We start from the raw sequence: 26,470 nt of genomic DNA on the forward strand, positions 1-26,470 counted from the left end.
TGGCAGGAATGGAAGGAGAGATGGGAGATGAGATGAGAGATTTTTTTTTTTAAGTGGTCATCGGATGCCCATTTTCCACAAGTTGGTATGATTCTTTAGGGTCTTCATGTAAAGTTTGTAACATACTTTAGTTTAAATTCCTGAATGGTTGTGTAAAACAACACCCTTTTTACCTCCCCAAAAACAGCTGTTCACAGCGACCCGTTTCAGTGCATGTCTCTTTAAATGTTAATGAGCAACTGCTCACCTTTTACTTTAAAAAGTAAAAGTCTTTACTCTCACTTTTGACATTTCTCATATATATTGCATTATCTGTCTCAAAGCTGTTATACAAAGTGTTATTTCAGTTTTACCTTTGATTTTTATATTTTTAGTTTAATTTAAAAAAAAAAATTATGTATCTTGTTATTTTGTTATTTTTTTATATATTGCTATTTAGGGTTAATTTATTAAAATATTTATTTTTAGTCTGTTTTAGTTTAAAAAAATTATAATAGTGCTTCCAATAAAACATATTTAACTTATAAAGTATTCTGTAATGGAGAGTAAGTTTAAGAATAGTAAAAATCTAAAATTATCCCTGATAATATCTGCAACAATTATCAGCCTAATCAGACAAATGGCAATTTAATTGTCCAATAATTATATAGTCATGATATCCCTAAAAATAGATCCCATAAACGGCTTTCATTAAAATGTTCTTTCATTATCTCCTGAAAAAACATCAACAGAATAAACATCTCAAAGATACACACACACACACACACACACACACACACGGCAAAGCAGTGATCTTGTGTTTGTCATGAGTGGGTCGGTCACACACATGCACGAACGGCCACATGAAAGGGTACAACTGCAATTACACAAATCCTGACCTGCCTTTGGACACACACACACACACACACACTCCGATATCTCCACTAACCTTCTGCTCATTTCCTGTGCCCCTTCTCGCTGTCTCTGTAAACGGATGTGTGTGTGTGTGTGTGTGTGTGTGTGTGTGTGTGTGTGTGTGTGTGTGTGTGTGTGTGTGTGTGTGTGTGTGTTTAATCTTGCCTTGACGTCTTATGTTTCTCGAGTCTCTGCAATTTTCCCTCAGCTTTCATCTCCATGTTCACTATGGTCAGATCATTTCCAAAAAGGGTCACACACTTCTGATGCCTCTCTCTCTCACACACACACACACACACACACACACACACATCTGAATAGCTCTTAGATCAGAGGCTTGCGCTCTAACTCTGGGTGCAAATGCAGTGTCATTCAGCAGTCCCCCCCCATGACTGACGTGTCAATCACGCTGTGTGATGTTTGGGGTTGCTTGTTTCGACCAAGATTTGCATCCTCAGCATTATATAATCAGGTTCTACTTGTTCCTGAGACATGTTTCATTAGTAACCAAAAAGAATTATGGGTAAAAGAGAAGATCCAAAATAGAGATGCACAATATACTAGTCCACAATCATAAACTATACCACAATCATAAATACTGCTTTATTCTTTATTAACTACTGGATTTTGATTATTTGCATTAGTTTATTTGAACAGTAAATTCAGTTTCTATAACAGATTTTAAAGGAAATATACTGTTTGTGATCTATACTCTACATTAGTGATAGACTAATGCCGTTTTGAGATTATCAGCATTGGCCGATTACTATGTTCACTTGGAGCATTAAAGTGCTCCATTATGCTCTTTCACATTTTACCTTTCATGTAGCGTGTCCTATAGCTGTTTCTGAATGTAAAAGGTCTGCCAAGATCAAAGTACAGATAAATGGAGTAACTGACTCCCAAAAGAAGAAGAAAAAAAACATTCTGAACTTCCTGAAACGAGTCATCAGTGATTCCGGTCTTACTTCTTACGTAGGTTTGTAACACATTTGCATAATCTTCATTGTCTGCCCAGGAACAACATACACTTTGAGCCTCAAACACTGTAGTTGTAGCTGAGACTGGAAGAGTTTGGTTCATGTTGTTCATGTCGAGAAGACGCTGTTTTCTGCGCTGTAGAAGCAAATCCACTTTGATGCACTTTCAAAAGGATGAGGACTTGCGAGAGAAAAAAAATACGGAAAAACCAGTGCCATCATTACTGTTTGCATCACTGTGCATCAAGTGCTGAGGAAGATCCAGAGCTGAAATTCAGATAATGGACATTTCGTTTCCAACACACTGTAAGTGGTTGACCAATCAGAGCGGAGTAGACCAATCACAACTGACTGGGTTATCTGACCAATCAGAGCAGAGTAGATCAATCACAACAGACTGGGTAATCTAACCAATCAGAGCAGCTGTAGACCAATCACAACAGACTGGGTCATCTGACCAATCAGAGCAGAGTAGTTTTGTTGTCTGCTATTTCAAATGCACAAGCTCTTTAAAGTTGGGTGGATTCAGATTGGCTGTCAATATTTTTATCAGCTGGAAAATATCATTTTGAAAGTGATTCCAACGATATTGTTCCTCTGTGTCGTTATCGCTATAGTTGTAGTTTACACTTCACTATTCACACAGAATTAGAATGATTATTAAATTACTCATCATTGTTAAAGTGTAATTATATATTTAAGTACTGAGTAATAATAATTAACTACATGTACTTACTATAAGGTTTGGGTTTGGTTTAGGATAAGTTGCATGTAGGCTAATTATGCATAATTTACTGTTATTACTGATAAGTACATGTAACATACAACAAGGACACTAAATATATAACAATATCAGAAATTGCTTTCTTTACTGGCCATAACATAAAAAAAATGGTATTGAATGGTATTAGTCATAATTCGTGCATGATCACAGCTTACCCTCTTTCTGCTGTGTCGCGGTGGGCGTCTGGGTCTCCTTGGTGTAGGACACCACCTCTTTGGGTGGGAAATCCACATGGGTCGTCTTCGCCATTGCCAACTTCAGAGGACCACGTCTGGGAGAGCGCACAAACACACAAATCATACGGAGGAACTGTGCACACACTGCTCAAACATATACAAATTCACACAGGCTTTTAATAAAATGCTGCTGTCTATGCAGTAGAAAGGCTTTTATTTTTTTTACTTGATGCCACATTGCTAGAGAAAAAGGCCTGTTCCCTTTCGCCAAAAACACTCATAATGCACTTTTGATTTTGGCGCCACCCTTCTGTTGATCCGATTGTCTGTGGGCAGGAATACAAAATTGCAGAAGTTCAATCTGTAGTTTTAATAAAAGTCCAGTTTCGGGTGTATTTTTACAACTACCGACATTGTAACAATACAAAAAATTAAAATTCAGCTAATTCATCCTTTAAAGCCTAATTTACACCTAGTAACAGCCCTCTCAGCTGATCTGATCATAAGTGAACAGCAATAATCACAGTACCGGTGTAAACGGGGTCCAATGCGTCTCAGGCCCTGTTTACAGCTGGTATTATGATGCGTTTTCGTCGATCGGATCACGAGTGGACAACGCTAAATACAGGAGTAAACAGGGTGTGAAACGTTTGAGCTTGTCCACTTTGACCACTTCCAGAGGTTGTTGAAAACACATTTGACCGGATTGCTTTCGTAGTGTAAACACTCATGTGATCGAATGTGTTCAAACAGCCACAAAACACCGTCTGCTCTCCATCTACTGATCTAATGAGTAACTTTATGGGAAGATCTCTAGCCAGACGGGATTTAAACTTTGTCGGCTGAAGACCCGAGTTTGGCTTGAAGATGAAAAATGTACCAAGCACAATGTTCTCTCACCATTCCTGATTTCTAACACACACTCACAGGGTTCGGCTGGTCTTGCGACTCTGAGCAGAAACTAAAGCTGATGCTCTCCGTATGTTTTTCCATCGTCTCCGTGAGCGTTCATATGTAAATTACACAAGCTTTTTTTGTCCATTAGATCAAAAGGTTTTTTTTTTATTACATTTACCCCCCCCCATAGACCCTCACCTCGAAGAAATCAGGACAGAAGTGGTTGAAAGTGGATAAAAGAGATGGATTAAAAATCCAGGTGTGAACGGGAATGTCTCTCCCTCGTCTACTTGTGATCGACTAGAACGCATCTTAATAACAGGTGTAAACAGGGCCTAAGAAAAGCATTGTGATCCAATCACCCCTACACACATTTATAGGGGACTAGAAATGCATGTAACATTCTGACATGAAAAAATATAAAAAATGTGGACACACTTGACTTAAATTTGTTACTCATGATCTCAAAAGGCTTTTAGTTAAATGCCTAAAAATTACCTTTGTACATACATATAACCGGTCTATAAATTAATTTCAAAACAAAAGCAAAAACCATATTACATTTTTTTCAATGAATTAATTAATTATAATGGAAAAGTTGGACTGGGTTGTGAAGAAAAAGTTGCCAACATTGAACTTGGGAACTCCTTCAATACTGTTGGAAAAGCTTTAAATACAGATAGTTTTGATTTGTTTAACATTTTTGGTCATTATATATATATATATATATTAGGGCTTGCATATACTAGTCGAGTAGTCGATCGATCGACTACTTCAACCACTAGTCGACGCTGTCGGAAACAATCGAGTACTCGAGCGTCCATTAACCATAAATGAATTAAAAATGGCGAACGTCACCAACAGACACCACACGTCAGATGTGTGGAAGTATTTCATCAAGGATGACAAAAATATTGTAATTGGCCAACTCTGCAAGAGGCCGTTCACATATTGCGTCTAAAAACGTGTGGAAAGCGCGCGCGGCCGTGCCGCTGTCTCCTACAAGCGCTCGCGCTCCCGTGGCGTCTGTCGTTGCTATGCAAACAAACTGCGCTCTCCATGATGACGACGAAGAAGTATCATTCAGCAAAGGATTAATTTATTTCTAGCCCTTGCATTAGCTTTACTACTAGATATATTTCTGGAGATGAGAAGGAAAAACCCGCATGGAAAAACTAGCGCACCATGTTGCTTTCATTATGAGCGCGCTCGCCTACATTTGAAATAACGACCTTGAGCGCGGAAAAGACGCGATATGTGAACGGCCCCTAGAAGCTAGACGTCTGAAATGAAAGGCAAGAACGGCCATTTATTTGGCTTTTGACTGTTACATGAAAATTTAAAAATGAAATGTCATAATTATAATGTTTTGAGAGTTTACTTATGTAATTGTTGCATTAGGCTATGAATAAATAAATGTTTATTGATAAGATCTAGCTATTTCATGTCTTTTCATTTACAGTAGCATGAACGACGAGTAGTCGAGTAACTCGAGTATTGTTTTGATAAGAAATCGACTAGCAGAAATCAGTAGTCGTGCAACCCCTAATATATATATATATATATATACACTTGCGTCATTTCATAATTTTGATGACTTTACTATTATTCTAAGGCCTGGTTTCACAGACAGGATTAGGCCTTAGGTTTATAAGGACATATTAGTAGCTTTAATAAGCATGCCCTATAAAACATTACTGGTGTTCATCTCGAGACAAAACACTGAATATTTCAAGTGCAATATGTCAGTGCAAGTTGCTTTCAGTTAACAGCTCAAACATGCATTTAGTCTGGGACTAGGCTTAACCCATGTCTGTGAAACGGGGGGTAAAAATATTAACATTAATGAATAAATACTAAATAAGTGTGTCCAAACTATTGACATGTAGAGTCAACATGCACCAAACTCACAGAATCACTCCCAGATGTTCATACAGGTGTAAACAGTCCCTACATGTCCTCTGGACATCACTGTGCTCGCTTTATAAGTCTGGTTACATTTACATCCACATCTGTGTGGCATTTAAACCATCTCGCTCTCGATCATATGCCACTCATGACTCCTCTACAGGTCTGAAAGAGTGAAGGAGAAAGAGCAGAAAGTGTGCAGTACCCCAGCTCAGAGTGAAGCAGAAGAGTGGAGGGGTCACAGTCCCAGTGCAGAGTCCTGTTAGTGTCAGAGCCACGGGACAGGGTTACAGACACAGACAGAGACAGAGAGAGGTTGTTATATGAAAGTTGGCTAAAAACACAATGTTACGACACTTCAGAGCAGTTAAGAGACAAGCAGAAAAGCTTACACACACACACACCACAAACACAGAAACAGAACCAGATGTCCATGTAGTGCTATGTTTCTAAAGGAAATCATCTGTTCTGATGTCCAGGAGACAAACCACACTCCTCCAGTACATAATAAACCTTAAATGACACCATCATAGATGCACCATAAATACGAGAATTTTAAGTAAATACTAGAAATGCCATCAAAATCATGTTTCATGTGACCAGATACAGGAGTGCATATTATTTGGTCACTAAATTGGTGCAATGTTCGGCCGAAAAGCTGTCTGTCCCCTAAACAATTGTCTTAAGTAAGGTCTACACAGCAGGTGAAAAATGCGTGTGCAGATTTGGGGTTGTCACAATTGGTTATTTTCAGGGGTCTGAGACCTCTAACTTCTAAGTATGGGTCATTTTCCCTCTGAGTTAAAAATAAGAGGGAGTGACACAAGTCAAAAAGGAAAGTAGCACAAGAGGCGTTTACATTATGATGAAAGATAACAAAAAAAAAGATAACAAAAAAATGTATAAAACTATTCTATAGCTATTGATGAAAACTCTCTTGACTGCGAATGCAGCTGGTGTATAATGTGTGGTGTTCGATGAAGCTTCTAGCTGAGCACCAGCGCAGGGTCTGAAACTGAAGTCTTGGCTTTCTTCTATTAAGACAGTGGGGCATGAAATAGCCTTCATCTCTCAAAACAACAGACTGATGTGAATCTACAGATCATTTTTGGCCATTTTTGATAGAAAAAGACATTGGATTGTGATTTCTCCACTCCATTAAGGCCCCGATAATCTTCAAGTGAAATCGGAAAACGAACTGGCGTGACGTCATTTCGGACAAAATCAGGCCAACTAAGTTTCTGGAGTTTGAAACAGCTTGCCAAAGTGAACTTTACAGAAAAGTTTGTTCCAGCTGATAAACACCGTTAGTCCGTGGCACTGACGTGACAGGTAGCGTGTGGCTCTGAGGCTTCGCCTTCTTTGACGTGTAAATCTTCTCTGGTTTACTTCTTCTGTTCAGTCCGTCGAGGTCAAACATGAGTAAAAACATGAACACACTGGAGAGGTTCTTTATAGCAGGAATTGAAGTTGTTATTCTAATTGAAAGAGACAATTAAAGCAATCAGTTGCACTTTATTTTTTAGTACGCGCACTTACATGTACTTCCCTAAGAAAGTACTGGTAATATAAGGTAACTACATGGGATAAGGTTAGGTTTAGTGATAGGTTCAGGGTTAGTACCTAGTTATTACCCAGTTATTGCAATTACTATAAGAAGTACATAGTTTGTACATGGGGAACAGGACTGTAAAGTAAAGTGCTAGCAAGCAATCTATTGTTTAAATAATCGTGACGTGACTAGAGTGCTGAATTGCAGAGCTGGTACAAACATATCCACATCTCTATGATCAGATGCCTTCTTAAAAGTCCACTGAAGTGCCTTGAAACACACAGCATTATTCAATGTGGTGACGTAATTTCCACTGTAACAGGAAGACAGGGCGGGACATATCGAACAGCTCCTCCCCTTTTTTAAATAGCCAATAGCGTTTAGTTTATATCACAGCTCGGCCGGAGGCGTTGAGCTTAGGCCTGTCGCGATAATTAAATAACCGTCTGATCGCGATTATTTGATCTAACCGCGATTGTTTCAGACAACCGCGATTATTGCGCTCTTTTATAGGCCTACGGCACAAGGGGGAGTCATGGACCAAAATAAATAGACAAGCACTAATTACGTTTTCCAGCAACATATTCAAAGTCATCTGAAGCCATTTCAAAGCTTAATGTGAGGGACAGTAGTATATTTACATTGTTAAATTAAAGTTCACAAACTCGTCTGCAGCTGTCAATCATTCCGTTCAGCATTCAAACAGCGCGCGTCGTCCGGTTACGACAGGATACACGGTAAAGCTTTCTCCAATGTGACATTGACGTTATAATGCTTGATCTGTAGATAAAGGACTGTGGATTTGCATAAAATGACTTTATTTTGGAGTTTTTTTGCTGTTTCTAAATGACTCGCTTGCTACCGTGTGCCTACACAGCACAAGGATATGAATTTTTTTTTTTTTTATGAATTGGCATCAGACGCGCAATAACTGGAGTTTAAAACTGTGAAGAAACAAATGATCAATAAACTGTTGGACTGATATAGCCTAGACTAGGATTTGTGCCCTCGACATTTCTTCACTTTGTGCCGTGAACTTTTAAATGCGCACTTGTGCAGCGCTGCGCACTGTGACTCCATGTTGCATTAAGCACATCATTCTGCACCCGCGATGCGCATACGCGCTTTGTTCCGCTCTGTTTTGAAGCGTATCATATTATCATGGTTTGTGCACATTTGTTTTTATTAACATGTTTAGATTTTATTAAATTACTGTGCAGATGTTTTCAAAAATTACTTTTTGCTGCTGATTTATACACTCACTAAGTTTAATAAACAAATTGTCATAGCTATTGAATATATTTATTTATTATTTAAAGGTGTTAACTGTAATCTTACACTGCAAAATGATAACTTACAAAGGATTAAATTTATCACAATTATTTAATGAATGAAGCACAAAGCCCTAAAACAGACAATTAATCGGCATAATCGCCAAAGCCCTAACACAGACAATTAATCGTCAAAGCCCTAAAACTGACAATTAATCGTCATAACCGCAATTATTTTTTAGACAATTAATCGTCAGCCAAATTTCATAATCGTGACAGGCCTAGTTGAGCTCGGTAAAACCGTAGTTTCCTCCTAATCTCTAACCGTTTCTCCTCCTAATCTCCTCCATCGCTTTAAAATACAGCATTCTGTGAAGAATTCAAATGGGTCCGATACGTTTTCTGGTCTGTGGGACTCGCTCATATGATCCTTGTCTCTGGACCGGAGCGGACTGTGTTCAAGTGACACTATCGTGAAACCAGACTTCATTCGTCCCAATGGAAAGCATATTTACACTGTCTGAATCGTTCCCTATATAGTGCACTATGTGCCATTCACCATGTAGAAAATAGTAAATGTGTGAACAACTGACCGATTTTAGCTGCAGCATCAGCATCTATTTATAGTGTAGGGGGCGGAGCTTCAGATTCTAGAGAGCATTTGATTGGACAGAAAATCTGATGAGAAGCTGAAGTGCAGAGTGATGTCATTAAAATCTTTGATACATATTGGCGGAAGTGAGAGACTGTACGTTTACATCTTCTAAATGTAAATTTTGTCATTGTTTTGGAGCACACTAGCTTATAAGAGTAGGCTAACAACATATTCATACTAAAAGCCAAAAAAAGACTTTAACTGCTGTTTTCTCACCGCTGTAATTTTGTTGTGTGTTTATTTTGTTATTGAGAACAAAGAACACAACACATATTTATATATATGATGAAATAAGCTCATGCAATTTACACAACCAGAGACGATGGAAAAACACATGGAGATCATCAGCTTTAGTTTCTGCTCAAGACCAGCGGAACGCTGTGAGTGTGTGTTAGAAATCAGGAATGATGAGAGAACATTGTGCTTGGTGCGTTTTTCATTTTCAAGCCAAACTCTGGTCTTCAGCCGACAAAGTTTAAATCCCGTCTGGCTAGAGCTCTTCTCATAATGTTACTCATTAGATCAGTAGACGGAGAGCAGATGGTGTTTTGTGGCTGTTTGAACCATAGACTGTAAAAAAAGATGGACGACGCCCCTTCGCTCTCTTCCATTGATGAGAACTGAAGCCGGCAGTGTCCCGATATGGCGCTGACATATTGCAACTTGAGTCTGCGCAGTAGCGATCTCGGGACCAGACCTGCGCAGTCGTGAGCAGGAAGTAAAGCCGCGAAATCCACGCTCCGCCCTCACTCTCGCAGAATGCCCTCAGGGAGAGTTACTTTTTTAAAAACTGATTGCAGTACGACAAGAGGCTTGTTAAAATAAAGTAAATACAATCTCCTCAGTCCTCCGAAGATCCCGAAAAAAAAGTCTGTTGGTGCTTCAGTGACTACTTCGCTCAGAGAACCTGTCAATCACAGCTGTCAATCATGACGTCACACCACCGCATCACGTAACTAACTAAAACCAACTTATTTTTGAAACAGACACTTGAACTTATATCAGCGTGATAAAACGACAGCAAATGAAAGAAACCACCTTTGGAAAAAAGTGTAATTTAATTGTTTAGTTGGTCTCACGTCCCGTTGAATAACACGGGGAGGCGGGGCTTATGACCTATACTAGGACCAGTCACCGGGGGGCGATCGAGACGTTTTGGCTTCACTTTTCAGGGCTTGTGCGGCACGCTTGGTTTGAACACATTCGATCACATGAGTGTTTACACTACGAAAGAAATCCGGTCAAATGTGTTTTCGGTGGACAAGCTTAAAATGTTTTAGACACTATTTACTCCTGTATTTAGCGTCGTCCACTTGTGATCCGATCGACCAAAACACATCTTAATACCAGGAGTAAACAGGGCCTTTAATGATTGGAGAAATCCTGCATTCATCACCAGAGAGTAGTCTGTTGTGATCCAGTCATGGCATTTTGATGAAACATTATGAGGTCAAAGTAAATATATAAAAAAAAAAAAAAACAGGCATCAATGACTGGTTCACAATAAATGCATATCTATAATGTGCATTTAGAAAATAAATAGGGTTCACTTTTATTTCATGCTGACTTTAAAAAGGCAATGAAATCCTAACAGATCCTGACACTAAACCGACCCACATCAGTGGAAGCACAACCTGAGGCTGTGTGTGGTCATGAGTGCATCAGACGGAGTGTGACTGTGATGAGGGAGAATGTGTGTGTGCAGTCGGTAACATGACCTGCATGTGTGTAGGAAGTGGTGAAGTGGTGCGGGATATGAGTGGACACGGAGCCCCGGGGGCATCTCTGTGTGTGTGTGTGTGTGTGTGTGTGTGTGTGAGAGAGCCTCTGCTGTAATCAGGGGTTAAACACTCTCCACGGCAGCTCTTCACTGCTCCCACAGGTCTTATTCCAGCATAAAAATCTATAACATTTCTATATTCATATTGTTTTACTAGCTGGAGCCATGGCCTAGTAGTGCTTAGCTCATGTGCCTCAGAAAAGCACTGTGGGAAATGCGTGTTCGGTTCTAGCCAGTGTCGTCAGGGAATAGAGATCGCGTTTTAACACTCCAGAATATTTTCCAGTTTCCCTCTCTATTTTGACTAGTGGCAATATTGTTTTACAACCAGTTTTTTGAACTAGAATCTGGTACTGATAATTCACAGCTGTCTCCTAACAGATATAATGTAAGCCTGAGCAACACTATAGGCAAAGGGTTAAAAAAAATGTAATGAGACTGAACTGTTTTTACTATTCTCTTGGAGTGATGTAGGAATGATGTATTTTTTTTACTTTTTTTAACAGGTTTTTGGTTAAACAAGGTCTTTGGTTTACTCAAGCTCAGGATATTTTCATGTTTTATTCTACAACATAAAATGCATCAGTAATATGTGATTTTTAAAAACTGCTAACAAGTGTCTAAAAGGGACTAGAGAGCTTGTCGGGGACATCAAACGTCATCAGCCGAACAGATAAACTCATCTACTAACTAGTCGCTTTTTTATAATCGAGCTCTTGCAAACTATTATAACTCAAACTTTCAGGGAAAATGTTTTTTAGAATAAAGACTGAAAGAGTCGTCAGAAGTTTAATGGCAGAGGCGTTGAACAAGTCATGTGATGTGACCGCAGTGTAGTTTGTTTATAGCATACGTTTAGCTTTTTACTTCTGCTGTTTGTTTTTAGGTTTCAAAATTCATAAAAGTAAATTGTGAAGATTATCGTGATGAACAAAACATGTAAAAATCATAAACTTTTGTTGGTCACAGATCGTTTTGCCAAACTTTCAAATTGGCCTACAAAAACACATCGTCAGTGCAGCCCTCCATACAATTATCATTGATTGGAGCTTTTTGCAGTGCATTCTGGGATAGCCTTCTTTGTAGATATGATTCTCCTTTAGAATATGGCTTAGAAGGCCGCATCATCATCATCATCATCATTTTGGAACAGCTTTTACATTAAGAGCACATCTATGGTGCTCTCAAACGCAGACTAGATGGGCAGCGCACTAGGTGTTGGAGAACATGTTTTCCTCCTCTCTTCTCAGGGGTTTTCCAGCAGTAAATTCTCTTTTAAGTTACAGATGAAAACAGCTAATGACAGAGATGTATTCAGCAGAACCTTTCCCAACCTGCTCAGACCTGCACAGCACAGACACAACAATACAACAACCCTTTCCCTGACGGTTTGTCCTTCATGCAATGTTAAAGCCACACACCTCTCCGCTGACACATGCATGATAGATATATATATAAAGAGAGAGAGAGAGAGAGAGAGAGAGATAATACCTTGGTCCGGTGGCTCCTTCTCCTGAGTCTTGGCTCCCTGCCTCGCTTGGACTTCCCACAGATTTGGCTGTGGGAGACACGGGTGCAGGAACTAAAGAAAGAGAAAAATAGATAAACATACTTTCATCTGCATTTTTGCAGATTCAGTTCATTAAAACACATTTTTGCTCAATGTATTTTAATGAACTGGTGCTTTGGCGATTTTTAGAGGATGTATGTAATACTACACACAAAAAAAAGGATTAATATCAACTAATTACAAACAGAATCATTTTAAAATGGATATAGATATCTGTTAAATGATTATTAGCCTGAGCATCAAACATTTGACCAAGATTGTCAACGTTTCTATTCCATTTGAACAATGTTCTTAATTAAAAAATGACACAGTTCAGATATAGAAAATGTAAGTGCTTGATGAAATTGCAGAGACACCATCAGAACTAGTGTGGTGCACTTCTGCCCCCTCGTGTTCAATCAATGAAGCACACTGCACTGGGTTTCTTCATTTGTATGAAATGCACATAGTCTTGCAGAGACAGATTTTGAACATCTAAATTTGCACAGCATAATTCCGGGGCCGAAATGAAGTCATCTTCATAGGAATCTATGTGACAAAATTGGGGTCCCTATATCTCTCTGAGAAAGAGCACTTCCAAATATGTCCTTTATCTGTTCTACCTACTATTTCTATAAAGTCTAAACTATATATTTATTTGCCCAAACCCTTTATTGATCTGTGCATGTGTTATTTATATTTATTTTTCCCTTTATTCATGCTGTTTTTAGAAATATTAGTTTATATTGTGCAACTTATTTATTAAGTTTTATTTATGTACTTTTTTTGGGGGGGGGGGGTTAAACTGGTGTAAGGGGTAAAAAACTAAAACGTAAAAAAATATCTATGTAATATGGAATTTCACGTGATGATGCATTAGACGAACACATGGATTTCGCAAAAGCTGCCGACTCAAGTCACCCATGAGTAAGTGGTGCTTCATGCATTGTTAAACTACTGATAATGGACAATGGGTTTGCTTTGCCCGTAAAATTCTGACAAATTTCTGATATTGTGACTGCGCTTGTAGGATAAATTGTGGCCTGATAATATACCAAAAATAAGTTATTATTATTGAACATTGGCACGAGAGGTCGTCTCACTGTTCAGAGTTTGATATCTTAGGACAGGTAAATGTGAAACGGTCCTACCCGCAGGCGTGTCTGACGTGATGCCCATACTCTGCAGAAGAGCGTCAGCCTCTCTGCGCTTCTTCTCCAGGTCCGAATCATCCTGCTGCGGGACGGCCTCCTTCTTCAGCTCAGCCTGACACAAACACAGGCGATCAAACACTTCATTCAAAAAAACTAACTTTCTATTGTTCCCAAAGAACAAAAACCAGCAATCTAACCCAGTGTTGATTGAATTCATCAAGCTCAACCATGTTAAAGTTATAGTAAGATAAACAAACTAACATTTCTCTTTCTTTTATGGGAAATTCAAACGAACTCAAGTTGTTTCAAAGCTGTATATATTTCTTTCTTCTGCGGAACACTAAAGGAGATATTTTGAAGAATATTATGGTATTATGGAATGATATTATAATTATAATATGGGTAACCAAACAGTTGATGGACCCCATTGACTTCCATAGTGTTTTTTCTCCATACTATAGAAGTCAATGGGGTCCAACTGTCTGGTTACCGACATTCTTCAAAATATCTTCTTTTGTGTTCAAGAGACGAAAGAAATGTATACAGGTTTGGAACAACTTGAGAGAGAGCAAATGATGACAAAATTTTAATTTTTGGGTGAGCTATCCCTTTAATGCAAGTAAAAGTCTGTACCTCTTTTTTCTTGCGTTCCTCCTCCTTTCTCTTCTTCTCCTCTCTAATCTGAGCCAAGCGTTGTTTCTTTCGCTCAAGCTCAGCCTTCAGCTCACTTTTATCCGACATGATGCTTCACAAAACACACACACAAAGAAAATTTAGTGTAAGGAAGCCAGAATATGTGTGTTATGCAAGGTTTTTCTGTATAATGTGCATTCAAAATGATAACATCTAAAATTATTTAGAGAGACAATGTCAAAAAGATACGGAAAAACAGCCAGTCTCAGCCTTTTTTTTTTTGTATATTTAGATAATTAAAAAAAAAATAGTTTGCATATGTGTTTTTGTTGAGTATCATATTTGATCACTTAAGTTATTTTTGGCTAATATAGTTTGATATAGTGAGAATAAGCAGCTCATTCTCGAGGAGGAAAAAACACAATTTATTCAGAGGCACAAAATTAGCAAAAAATGTAAATGTTATGCTGTTACTGACATTTATATGGCCAAAAAGTAAAATCCTGATTGTAATACAAATCAGTGAGATCTTTATAAGCAGGCTACTAATAAAATGCATATAAATACAAGTCTTCACTCTATATCTGCTATTAAAATAATGTCTCAGTAAGATGATATTTAAGTGCTTAGTTTTATGATCAAAGCTCTGTAGTGTTTATTGTGGGGACAAAACATATAATGCAATGCAATACAATGATGATTGAGAGATAAATCCTCAAAAGCCTGAGGTATCATATAAAGAAATGTATGTTCATCTTCAATACATAAATGTTATTCTTTTGTCTACTTCATAAGATTTCAAAGGAAAAGACAAGCGTACAACAACCTGAGGCGGTTATACTTGATAAAAAGTATGAATTACCAACTACTAGCCTATATATATGTTAATGTAGAGGCTTTAGAATTGTGTATTAAATATGATATAGTAAGCTTTAAAAAATTGACTGCTGAATTACTGTAACACACAACCTCAGGTGTGACTTATTTCTTATTTACATCCTCAGCAAACAGTAAGAGAAAAGCGTAAGGTGCTGAGGGAAAGAAAGAGACACCCTTCCTTCACATAGTCTCGTCTCAGGCTCTTCAGACAGACGTTCAGGAGTCGTGTTTGTGTGTCTCAAAGACCGCTCTGAACGACCACATTAATGCACTTGAAACGGAGTAGTTTAGTGCAGTGAGCAGGCCAGTTTCCACTGGAGACTCCAGCACTGTCTGAGTCCTGATACAGATCATAACTCGTGATCTTAGGAGGAGTTCACAGCACAATATAACCACTGTTAAACTCAACACTTTAAAAACAGTCACACAAGATCATTTTAGTCATTTCAGCATAAGAGACGCACTTCTTTCAACCAGCTTCCTGAATTATCTAAAGTGGCAAAACACACTGATCTTTTCTCAGAATTATATTGTCCTTCTTCATTCTTGCGCAATGACTTTAACAGATGTTTTTGTGAATTTGAGTGAATATATTTAGCTAGTCATTTCTCATCGAGTTCATCCCATTAACTATGAACATCTCTCCTTACATCTGACAAGATCTCACAACCTTACATCTAATGTTTTGAATGACACTGCATGCGAATGTGTTTATACAATACAATGGCATTTGTGCATTTTAGGCTTGAATTAACTGTCCAAGTCTAGCATTATCAGCATTTTAACTTATAGCAGTGTAACTTATAGCAAAGAGAGCAGAGACACAGACAACTCATGGGATCACAATATGCATTAATAATGATAATAATATCATTGTTTGTTTAGGCACTACAAAACTGAAAGTCCAATAATCTATTTCAAGTCTGTGTACACTTCTCTGATTCTGAGAGCACATAAACATTTACTGTAATCCATTTTAAAGCGGATTAATCTGAATGAGATTAACTTCTGCCTTCTCACAGCAGAAACAACAAAACAACAACCACACAGTCTTACAGCATGCATATATATATATATATATATATATATATATATATATATATATATATATATAACAGAGGACTTTAATGTGTGTTACTGCCATCTGATTCACAGTAGTAGCAGCCCCAGTAAAACCCTACCGCTGGACTACACCCTACACATTAAAAGTGACATACTGAAGGATAAACAGTTGATTTGTATTATAAACATACTGCTGAAATGTTTTCTCCTATCTGAAAGCATGTTGTGAACAGACCTGGTGGTGTTTATTGCCTGCAGAAAGCGATGCTTTTGTTGCACTGATCAGTTTCCGGGTGCGCGGATGCGGAGGAGGCGCGACTGACGGGTGCCGGGGAGGATCAATATAACCGAATGTCAAAAACGCGATTGTTTTCTCAAAGATGTAAAAAAAAAAAAAAGAAAAGGAAAGAGTAATGCTAAAATTCTCCATAAAAAGAAAACAGCAAACATGACACAGTTATTGCTTTTTGTTAACTCATTGCTATATTTTCAGTTATTACCCTCTGGGGGCATATACCATGTAGGTTATGGTATAGCTATATTATGTTATGCTTTTATTTCATTTTATATTGCAATTTCTTTTTTTTATAAATCCCGATATGTGTGGGGAAAATTGCGACAACGTTTATACATCCAGCCTCTGGTCCCTGGACTGGAGACCATTGGGTTAGTGCTTGAAATGTCTGCATGGCTTGAGTCCAGCAGGGAAGAACACAGAGTCTAGAACTGCACATTCCACCTGACCATTTTATTCTGGCAATACAGCAAGAAGCAGAAGATAGAGATGCAGAAGATAATGTGTGTGTGTGTGTGTGTGTGTGTTTTTTTGTTTTTTTTTTAAGAATAAGAAAGTACAAAATGCTTAAAAACAGGACAAATATTAAACTACACAAATGTGTATATGTACATGATTAAACACATGAAAAGATTACACCTGAAAAATCTATGTCTTCAGGATTGCTTAAAAATGACAGGCAAGTGTGTGTTTGATTAGGGTTGGACTACAGTAACATTCCTATACCAATGTAAGTGTTTATAAATCTAACAGAATGCTAGATTGGTAGATACACAGAGGTGTGCACAAACCAATGTGCACAACCTACCTTTTTGACCTTCTAGTGTATTTTTTTTTCCACATTAATTCCACACGTGCTACATGTGGGTTTGTTTCATTATTACAGTGTATACATGTTGTCTTTATTTACCCCAAAAGAAATGAAATGTGACAAACACACCATAGGTGAGGCACATTGTAACATGATCATATGAAAATGTCAGCTTTATGAGCAAAATATTTTCACAATAAAGTAACATTATTAACCTTTTCATATAAAATAATGTCTTTTTAAATACATAAAAATGAACTCATTTTGGAGTTTGACCATGAACACTGCATAACACATCTGTACAGCATAGTTCAAAACAATTTGGGCAAATAGATGAAGAAACACATTCAGAAAAACGAAGAGCTGAACAAAACACACTCCTCCCTCCCGCCACACACAGCTCTCACTGAACAGGACACAAACAGACGAACCAGAATGCTTTCCATATCTTTGCTTTACATTGAGCTCTCAGTATTTGTTCACCTGTTTCTCAATAAAATTCATTAAAGCAATTAATGTGAATAATATCTCTAACATCATAACCACATAGTTCTAATAGCGGGGCACAGTGTTACAACATGGCATGCTCACACTACACAACAGGGATTTTAACCTGGCTAGTGTATTCTGCTAGTTAGCTAAGCATTTAAGAAGTATCTAAACTTTTAAATAGCAGATCAGAGATTAAAATAGCAGATTTGTCTTGTTTTAAATAAACACTGTTAGGGGTTAACAGTTTAGGACCCAAGGACCAGATGTTTGAAAGAAGACCCAGAGTCAAAATTATAATAAATTAAAGAGAAGTTTTACTTAAGATAGTTTGCAGTTTCATCAGCAGAAGTCAGCTTCAAGACTCACCCAGGAGTTCGTAGGCCGCCTCGCGCTTACAGTTACAAAGATCACAGCAGTTATAGCCTACAACAAGGTATAAGCTACGTCATTGATTCAGGTTGCAGTTTCTGATTGGCTAAGAAATAGATAAACATAGTAATTTTCCACACATATACAGATAGACTGAAGCATATCTCCATTGATTATGCAGCTGACACTCGGACCCTGAAGTCAGGCACGTCGTGACCTTCCAGTTCTCAGATTTGGGTTGCTGGGTGCCAGCATGTCCCGAACAACAACTCAGTCAATCTCCAATAATGCCAGTGGTTCCTTAACCTGTAACCAAGAAGACTAACACACACACACCGACACGCAGCTTTTCCCAGGTTGGATTTGGCCAGGCTTTAACTATAAACAGGAGAGTCCTCTCAAAACATCAAGATAATGCGTTCATTCTCTCAAGGAAAGCTACACTTTAGTCTAACTGGAAAGTAAGGCTTTAACTGAGAAATGGTCCCTTTAACTATTGGCTTCAACATGTGTTTTAACACGTTGAAGACCTTTCTTAAACACAAAACATTTCCCTATTTCATTTCTTGAAGCCGGGTTAAATAAGCAAGCACTGTTACTGCGTTCAGATATCAAATACAGACATTAGAGAATACATGAAAAGAACATTTCAGTAATCACACTGGTAACTTCTATAACAAAGTAAAATCTCCAGAGAAGTCATTCAACTCATTTGATATTTAGAAGGAGAAATATTGATTAATACCTTGATTATAATCACTCATTACATACACATTAAAGCAGAAGTGGATTCCAATCCACACCCTTCAGTACTAAAACTGAGTAACACTTAAATTAACTTAACCTCTTAACTTCAGTAAGTTGGCTATAGTAAAGAAATTGCTAATGATTTCTGAAGATTTTTTTCTTTGGTGTTGATATGACAACTAGTAAACACACTAAGTTTCGTCATGCTAGCATATGTGGAAGCGTTTAAACCACGTGTAGCTCCGCTTTAAATTGTGCCCCGCTCACCCCTACTATTTAGGACTAATGACCAAATGAGTTTGGGGATGTCGCAGTAAGGCAAAAAAAACCCTTTAATACATTTATCTTACATTACTATTGATCACTCTGATATTCGTTGTTTCTGCTAGTATTTTGTCCATATTTATTCATCACCGCTCTCAGAACATGATTCTAATGAGAAAATTTTATTACTTTACGTGTTGAAATACTTGACTTGATAATTTCGAAACACCATAATAATATCTCACTGTTCCCGATTTATCATGCAACTCAAAGCCACATTGTAGTAATATTTGCAGTCAGCTCTTTGTAATCTACAGTGTTGGATCGCACAGTTTTACTGCTGTCCCATTTATAACCCCAAACCCAGGATAGAGCGGCTGAGTGAATGTGGCCTGGACTCTGTGGATGAGGGTCATTGTGTCGGAGACGCTGTAGAAGGACAGAGTTCCTGCACTGTGATCCACATACACTCCTATCTTACTGCTGATGAAGGGCACAAGGAGTTCAGTATGACTGTCACTGTGAATGAAGGAGCATCTGGAGGTCGAGCAGATCAAACTCCAGGACTGATCATTATATCCGAACACACACTCATCTCTCTGTGCCTTCCTCTTGATGTACATATAAGACACTGATATACCCACAAATCCACTCCCACTCCACTCAAGCTCCCAGTAACAGCGTCCACACACACTCTCTCTGCACAACACCTGAGGATAATAATGAAATCTGTCTGGATGATCAGGATACTGCTGGACGCTGGCAGTGAAAGTCGCCACTCTGTTCCCCTCAGACAGATGGAGGTGTTTATTCGCTGTGTTTGGATCTAGAGTGAACTGGCTGGAATCTGATGGAAATAAAACACAAAATCATTTATTCATCCTCCATTTTGGTGTGTCAATAGCTATGTTTTCATCCCCCTTATTTTTAAGCACATTTTGTGATATGACATAAAAAACCCTGGATGCAAACGCCAAGATGTGCATAAATTAAAAAAATATGCATTAAAAACTAAGGCACTCAATTGAGGCTGATTATTTATTTTATCCGATAAGAAAACATGTGCATAATAAATACAATGGAAACACATTTACTGAATAAAATTCCTTGATGTCCATCAAAAAAGACAGGTGACTTTGCGGAATGGGACGGCATAACTGGTCCAACCAGCGGACCGATGAAATGTTGTTTTTCATTCTTTCTGAAATGCCTGAGCCAAAGTCTGTCGTCAAAGTGGTTCGGTATAAGTACCTCCCAGAAATGTCTCGCACAACTACATTTGAAAACAGCAGGCATTCTCCTCCGAAAGCAAGATACCATGACTGATTATAGTGCGTTTCGTCTGTGTGCTCTGAGGCGCAAGTAATTTATAAAAGCCCTGAATGAGGGAACGGAGACGTTACGTCGAATGACTGATGCACTGAGGTCTCACTTGGGAGCCCAATCACCTTCGAGTGGCAACAAAACGGACATTGGCGAGTTAGATTTGCATGGCAAGCCACTACCCCGAACATACGGGTATATACATACAGCTTGCTGGCAACTCCCTCATTCAGGCTTGTGCTGAGGAGCTGAGAGGGGTACAGGCATTGAGGGATACAGGGTTGTGGCAGATGGGACGTAACGTCCCCGTTAACCTCCTTCAGTGAATGAGGGTTAGGACATCATGTTCGACGTTACGAATTGAGGTCCCTATGGAGAGCACAACAACCTCTGACCCTTCCCAGTGCCCCCTGTAAGTCGGACAGACCTCTGTACTTGGTGGGATGGAAAGACAGAACTTTCTAAGGGGACGGTCGATAGCTGCGGTTTGTTGGACGTTACCTGTGCTTGCTCCTTTGGGAAACTACTGTTTTCATTGTTGAAGCGCCCAGGGATGAAATCACCTCACTTATCTGTGCAAGTTTGCTCTTTTTAGGTGAAAACACAGCTATATGTGCCCTTTCTCCAACTGAAGAAGCTTCTCCTTCTCAGTGCGAAGGCGAATGGCAGATCGCTGTGACAAATTCACTCAGCTCCGAAGCAAAAATCTGAATGAATGAGTTGCAGGCAAGCTTATATTCCTGTATGTCCGGGGGAGTGGCTTGCCATGCAAATCTAACTCGCCAATGTCCATTCATTGGCCCATTTTGTTACCATCGAAGGGGATTGGGCTCCCAAGTGAGACCCCAATGCACCAGTCAATCAACTTGACTGACTGAAAGCGAACTTTATTTCACAGGTTTATCAGGAAGTGGCAATTTTGCTCCTTTCGACTTGCTGGATGGAGATGGTGCTTTATGCGCAATTGTTTTATGCGATATTCCAATTTTGTGCATAAGCTAAATTCACAACTTTGGATGGAAACAGTCACTGAGAAATCCCTACCACTAATGCACAGACAAGCGGAGAGTAAACAAACAGTAAAAGGCATATTACTGTTGGACTGAAATACCAAAAATGGCCTCAGAATATTTGAAATCACAAAAAATATCTGTATTGTGAGGACATCCCAATTGTCTTTGTAACATACTTAATAATATTTAAATGAAAATGTAAATTGTGTCTTACATTGAAGGAACTCCTCCCTGATCTTGGGTTCATTGGTGGGAATGATTTCAATGTATGTTACTAAAAAATGAAACAGACATAGTTAATATATAGCTCCCATTAAAAAGTCTAAGAGTTCATAAATGTCCACTACTTTACCTCTGCCAGATATCTTGTCTATCTCCTCTCTGCAGAAATCCTGCAGTTTTTCTTTCAGTTGAAAGACAGACTTTCCCACATCATCAAAAGCGAGGAGAGAGCTGACAGTGATGCTGGGAACATCTGTAGATTCAGGAGGTTCAGAGAGAGACTGGAAACTCTACAGGAAGACAAAAACCTTCATGAACAGAATGATATTTACTCTGCTTGTTTATTCAAATCATCTTGAGTGACTTGTGTATACTTGAACTACCAGTTTGCTATTCATGGGCGTCAGTTTGGTTTGAAATGTGCATTCGGAAGTGCATTTTCAGAAGTGCTGGGTACAATGACGCATTCATTTTTTTTTATCTTTCGCGCAGGTCATGTTTTGAAAGACGATGTCTTGTAGCTTACTAATGTAAATAAATAAAAACGTATACAAAAATGTGATGATGTCCGATTCTGATTTTATGAAGAAGAAAGCCTTAAGTTTTCAAAAAGCATTAGACATATGACCCACTATTCTGCTTCATAAGTACCATGCTGACAATATGACATGACGTGGTTTAATGTACCTAAACAATGATTACCAAATTTCTCTCTCATATTGCTCCTCATAACCACTGAAAACGGTCAAAAAATCAAACCAAAAGTCAAATTATTATGGACGTAATCTGACATCAAGCGTTTCTGCTTCATTAGAGCCTAAGGAAAAAGCTTAACGTGGTTTAATGTACCTAAACAACGATCAATGATGATTGGTGGACGTACCCACCGTCCCCACCGAAATCGACGCCTATGTTGATATTATATATGCTTTATTTGCTACAGTTGTGTCTTGTATCGTTTTCATGGTGTTCTACTGGGCTGTTCAGGTCTAGTCGAGCACTTCTGTTCTAGTAATTTCCACAGATCTTAGAAATCCAATCAGTTTAAATGGAATACAATGTAAATGTTACCCCCTCTTTCAAGTCTTTGGGACTTTTATGCTTTTTATCATCCATCAGGTGAAAATCCTAATGGTTAAGAAAAGTAATAGTGTCACCTTTTCTCAAAAAGCCACATGATTTAATGTATCATATATGTCTGTATAGCACAAACGGTGCAGGACGAGATAAGTATTAAAGTTTAAACAGTTTTTCAGCTGTGTGAGTAGGCCTATAACAAATTCCTCCAATTAAATAGAATTAAAATGAAGAAAGTATCTAACGGTAAGGTGTTTCTAAAACTACTGTCCTGTATTCCAGATCTCTGTTACCTTGCGGAAACGATGTGTGTGAGAAAGCATCCTCAGCTCAGCATCTCTCCTCCTCAGGTCATCAATCTCCTGCTCCAGTTGCTCCACGAGTCCTTCAGCTCGACTCACTGCCGCCTTTTCCTGATCTCTGATCCGCTGTGCCACCTCAGAGCAGATCATCTCAATGTTGCCGAACAGCTCAATGAAGATCCTCTCGCTGTCCCCCACCGCTGCCTCTGCAGAGCGCTGTATAGGACACACGACACACATCACAGTCAGCTCTTTCTGTTCCCGGAGACGTGGCCTGTGTATCACGACAGGCTTCAGCGGGGCTGAAAGACACTGGAAGAGAGTCTAAACTACTGTTGTTCTCTAAACGCACCTTATGAGACTCCACCGCCTCTCTCAACTCCTCAAGATCTTTCTCTCTCTGCTGGATTCTCTGCTGGAACTTACTCTGTCGCTCTTTTACAATCGTCTGGATATAAAGACAAGTAAAACTGTAAATGTGAGAGAGGAAAAAAAAACTATTTTGTGTACACTCTCAGAAAATAAAGTACATTATTGTACCTTTAGGGGTACAATGGCTTGTCACTGGGGCTGTTCCCTCAAGGGCACAGCTTTTGTACCCTTGGCATAGGCCTTTTAATGCTTGGGAACATATATGTACCTTTTTGACCCTCAAAAAGGTACATACCTCTATATGTACCTTGAGGTCCAATTACTATAAGCCCTATGGGGTTCATTAGTGTAGATTGTACCTTGGGGGACAGAAATGGACTCCTACTGTACCCCTATTTCTGACAGTGTAGCAAGTATTGTATAAACGAGTACATACAATATTGGATACTTATATTCATTTGATTTTATGTGAATGGGGTTTGCAACCCATATAATGTGAGACGGTCACAAAGCAAAGACAGTAAGAGTTAAGGCACACCAGATGTTTTTTTCCTGGCGTTTTCTTTCCTTTCTTGCTTTTTTTTCCAGCACACATCTCCACATCTTTCGGTCGAGCAGAAACATCAGCTTGAAGTTTCGTCTTCTTCAGCTGCTCCACCACTTCAGCCAGAATGGTGTTTTTATTCAGCGCAGGTCTTTCAGTGAAGGTCTGTCTGCATTGAGGACAGCTGTAGACTCCCTTCTCATCCTCCTGATCCCAGCAGCATGTAATGCAGATCTTACAGTAGCTGTGTCCACAGGGAATGGCCACCGGATCATTCAGTAGATCCAGACACACTGGACAGCTGAACTGCTCCTGAGAAAAACTGGCTTCTGCCATTTCACTGTATTTACACACAGACAGTGAAAGACAGACATGACAGCCCAGTAAGTTTCATTTTCTCGGAACAGCTAAAACGGTTTCCTGGTTCTGTTCAAGAAACGTGTGCAAAAACTAACCTTAACCCTTAAACACCCTCACAGAAAACATTCTGCATTTTTACATTTACAAGAAAGAAAGAAAAAAAACACACACATAATTTATGATTTATAAGCTGGGCTCAAACATATGTGTTAAACATTTCAGGTTTTACTAACTTTGTGGGGACATTTGGTCCTCAAGATGTACTTGTTAAAAAAGTTCACTGAGGGACTTTCATATATTAGGGCATAACAATAATAAACAAAAATCATTCATTCCAAAAATATATGTAGCATTCAAAAAAAATTGGATGTAATGGTGTGAATTAAGTGAAAAAAGTAGAGAGAGAAAAAACAATTTAAAGGTTTGAATGTGTTATTCACTAGAAACAGTTTTCACATTGTTTTTAACCATTTTCATGAATGAACTCAAATAAACATGTTGTTATAGCTGCAATGCATTAGCATAGAGCTACACGACTTGAATTTAATAAATATAATTCAGAGTGTATTTTTTATCTTTTTTGTTTAAATGATATAACTGGAAACACATTTAAAACACTGTTTTAACCAACATGATATTTCGCCCGCATTCCGATTAAGATAGAAAGGAAACTCAATGTCAAACTAATGTCTAATATAAAAACAATTTTCCCACAGTAGGCTTTACCTCCTCCTCCTCCTCCTCCTCCTCCTCCTCCTCCTCCTTCTTCTTCTTCTTCTTCTTCAGTAATTTGTAGTGATGTTATGACACTGAGGCTCCAATGTGTATCGAGCTATGCGGGGCAATTTCAAAAGAGGCTTCATATTATCAAGGCTTATTGTTGTTATAATATCACGTGGTCGATAACTAACCAAGCCTTACTTTCTGTTCAATGCATATTTCGCTTTGCGTGTCTGCTGAACTTTACTGGCGACGGAATTTTAGGGACTTTTTGTAGTTTGGTGTTTTTTTCCCCTCTCTTTTTTATTACAAAGACAAATGCTATTGGTTTGTACAGAGACTGTATTTTTACATCTTCAACCCCGAGCACAGGCTACTGCCTTACAGGATGCTAGTTAGTTAGGATGTTTAAAAAAAAAAAAGATACTGAAAATGAAAATAAATTAGTTATTAGTAATAATGAAGATACAAAAATTATGCAATAGTTAAATAATGACAGTATTTAAAAAGGGATGGATACCACAATCAAGGTGTAACAATGATACAACAGTAAACAACATAAACCCTATTGACATATATAAAGCTGCCTAAGCATCCAACAACACAAGACCACCATAATAGAGAGGTGTGTGAAAAAGAAAAAGTCACAATATCAATGTCAATCCCATTACCAGGGTTGCCAGATATAAGAAAATGTATGAGAACCTCTAATTGAATATTTTATCTTTTCCAAGTGTAAGTATAACATCAAATCCTGAAGCAAATGCGATGATTTAGGCGGATTTGTAGATGCAGTGTAATATAACCGTGGTTTGGTGTAGTGAGGGAGTAACCATGTTTGCAAAGGCGTATATAAAAAAAAAAAAAAAAAAAAAAAAAGGTTCCACCTTTTAGGAACATTTTCAGTTGGTAAAATATGCATTAAACTTCCAGGACTTTGCTGTAAATTTTACCGACCCCAGGCCCTGTTGTTCCTGATGCGTCCAGTAGGGGGAGGCTGTACAGCGACATTAACTGAGGTAGGCCTATGTTAAATAATCTGCTAAAGTTGTTGTTGTTTAGCATGATGCTAGTTGTTTCTTATAAATTAGATGATCTAATTATCTAATTTATATCTTAATATACATTTTTCTTAAAATAGCTTGCTGATCTGGACTAAAATGTAGGCTATGTGTGCTATGTGGTTTTATCATACTCTGTCTTTACCAAGTTCTTTTTAACTTTCATCTCATAAAGGTGTGTGTTTGCTTTAGCTACTTAAGAAAATGAAAATCTCTATCTTAACTTGTATAAAATTTTAACTGCATTCCCAACCAATAGCTTGTCTAGTAAATAAACGACTTACAGAGACATACATGGACATGTTTTTAATGCCATTTTCAATT

The 26,470-nt window shown here is 38.4% G+C and overlaps 2 protein-coding genes across 2 annotated transcripts in view; both read right to left on the bottom strand.

The window, feature by feature from the left end:
- The window catches only part of dync1i2a (dynein, cytoplasmic 1, intermediate chain 2a), a 51,748-nt gene extending 35,268 nt beyond the window's left edge, over window positions 1–16,480 (bottom strand). Inside the window, exons 1-5 of the mRNA XM_081368471.1 lie at window positions 16,410–16,480; window positions 14,234–14,345; window positions 13,598–13,712; window positions 12,389–12,479; window positions 2,814–2,929 (exon numbers count right to left, since the gene is read on the bottom strand). Of these exons, the coding sequence (XP_081224597.1) occupies window positions 2,814–2,929; window positions 12,389–12,479; window positions 13,598–13,712; window positions 14,234–14,341 (430 nt within the window). The 5' untranslated portion in view covers window positions 14,342–14,345; window positions 16,410–16,480. The remainder of the gene's footprint in view (window positions 1–2,813; window positions 2,930–12,388; window positions 12,480–13,597; window positions 13,713–14,233; window positions 14,346–16,409) is intronic.
- Window positions 16,481–16,902: 422 nt separating this feature from the next.
- Window positions 16,903–24,408, bottom strand: LOC308692826 (tripartite motif-containing protein 16-like protein). The gene is made up of 6 exons (XM_081369231.1): window positions 24,000–24,408; window positions 23,442–23,537; window positions 23,081–23,305; window positions 21,841–22,000; window positions 21,703–21,762; window positions 16,903–19,999 (listed from the first exon to the last, which is right to left on the bottom strand). The coding sequence occupies exons 1-6, from the start codon at window positions 24,339–24,341 to the stop codon at window positions 19,464–19,466; spliced, it is 1,419 nt and encodes a 472-aa protein (XP_081225357.1). The 5' UTR covers window positions 24,342–24,408; the 3' UTR covers window positions 16,903–19,463.
- Between the last annotated feature and the right edge of the window lie 2,062 nt (window positions 24,409–26,470).

The sequence above is a fragment of the Scardinius erythrophthalmus genome, assembly GCF_964197995.2.
Source record: "Scardinius erythrophthalmus genome assembly, chromosome: 6".
NCBI classification, from domain to species: domain Eukaryota; kingdom Metazoa; phylum Chordata; class Actinopteri; order Cypriniformes; family Leuciscidae; genus Scardinius; species Scardinius erythrophthalmus.

Excerpts from the sequence above, each read along its gene's own strand:
- LOC308692826 (XM_081369231.1), bottom strand. The coding sequence starts at position 24,341 with ATGGCAGAAGCCAGTTTTTCTCAGGAGCAGTTCAGCTGTCCAGTGTGT. Across the intron at positions 23,306-23,441 it reads AGGCGGTGGAGTCTCATAAG|CGCTCTGCAGAGGCAGCGGT; the intron begins GTGCGTTTAGAG and ends TGTCCTATACAG. Across the intron at positions 20,000-21,702 it reads CAGGGAGGAGTTCCTTCAAT|ATTCCAGCCAGTTCACTCTA; the intron begins GTAAGACACAAT and ends TATTTCCATCAG.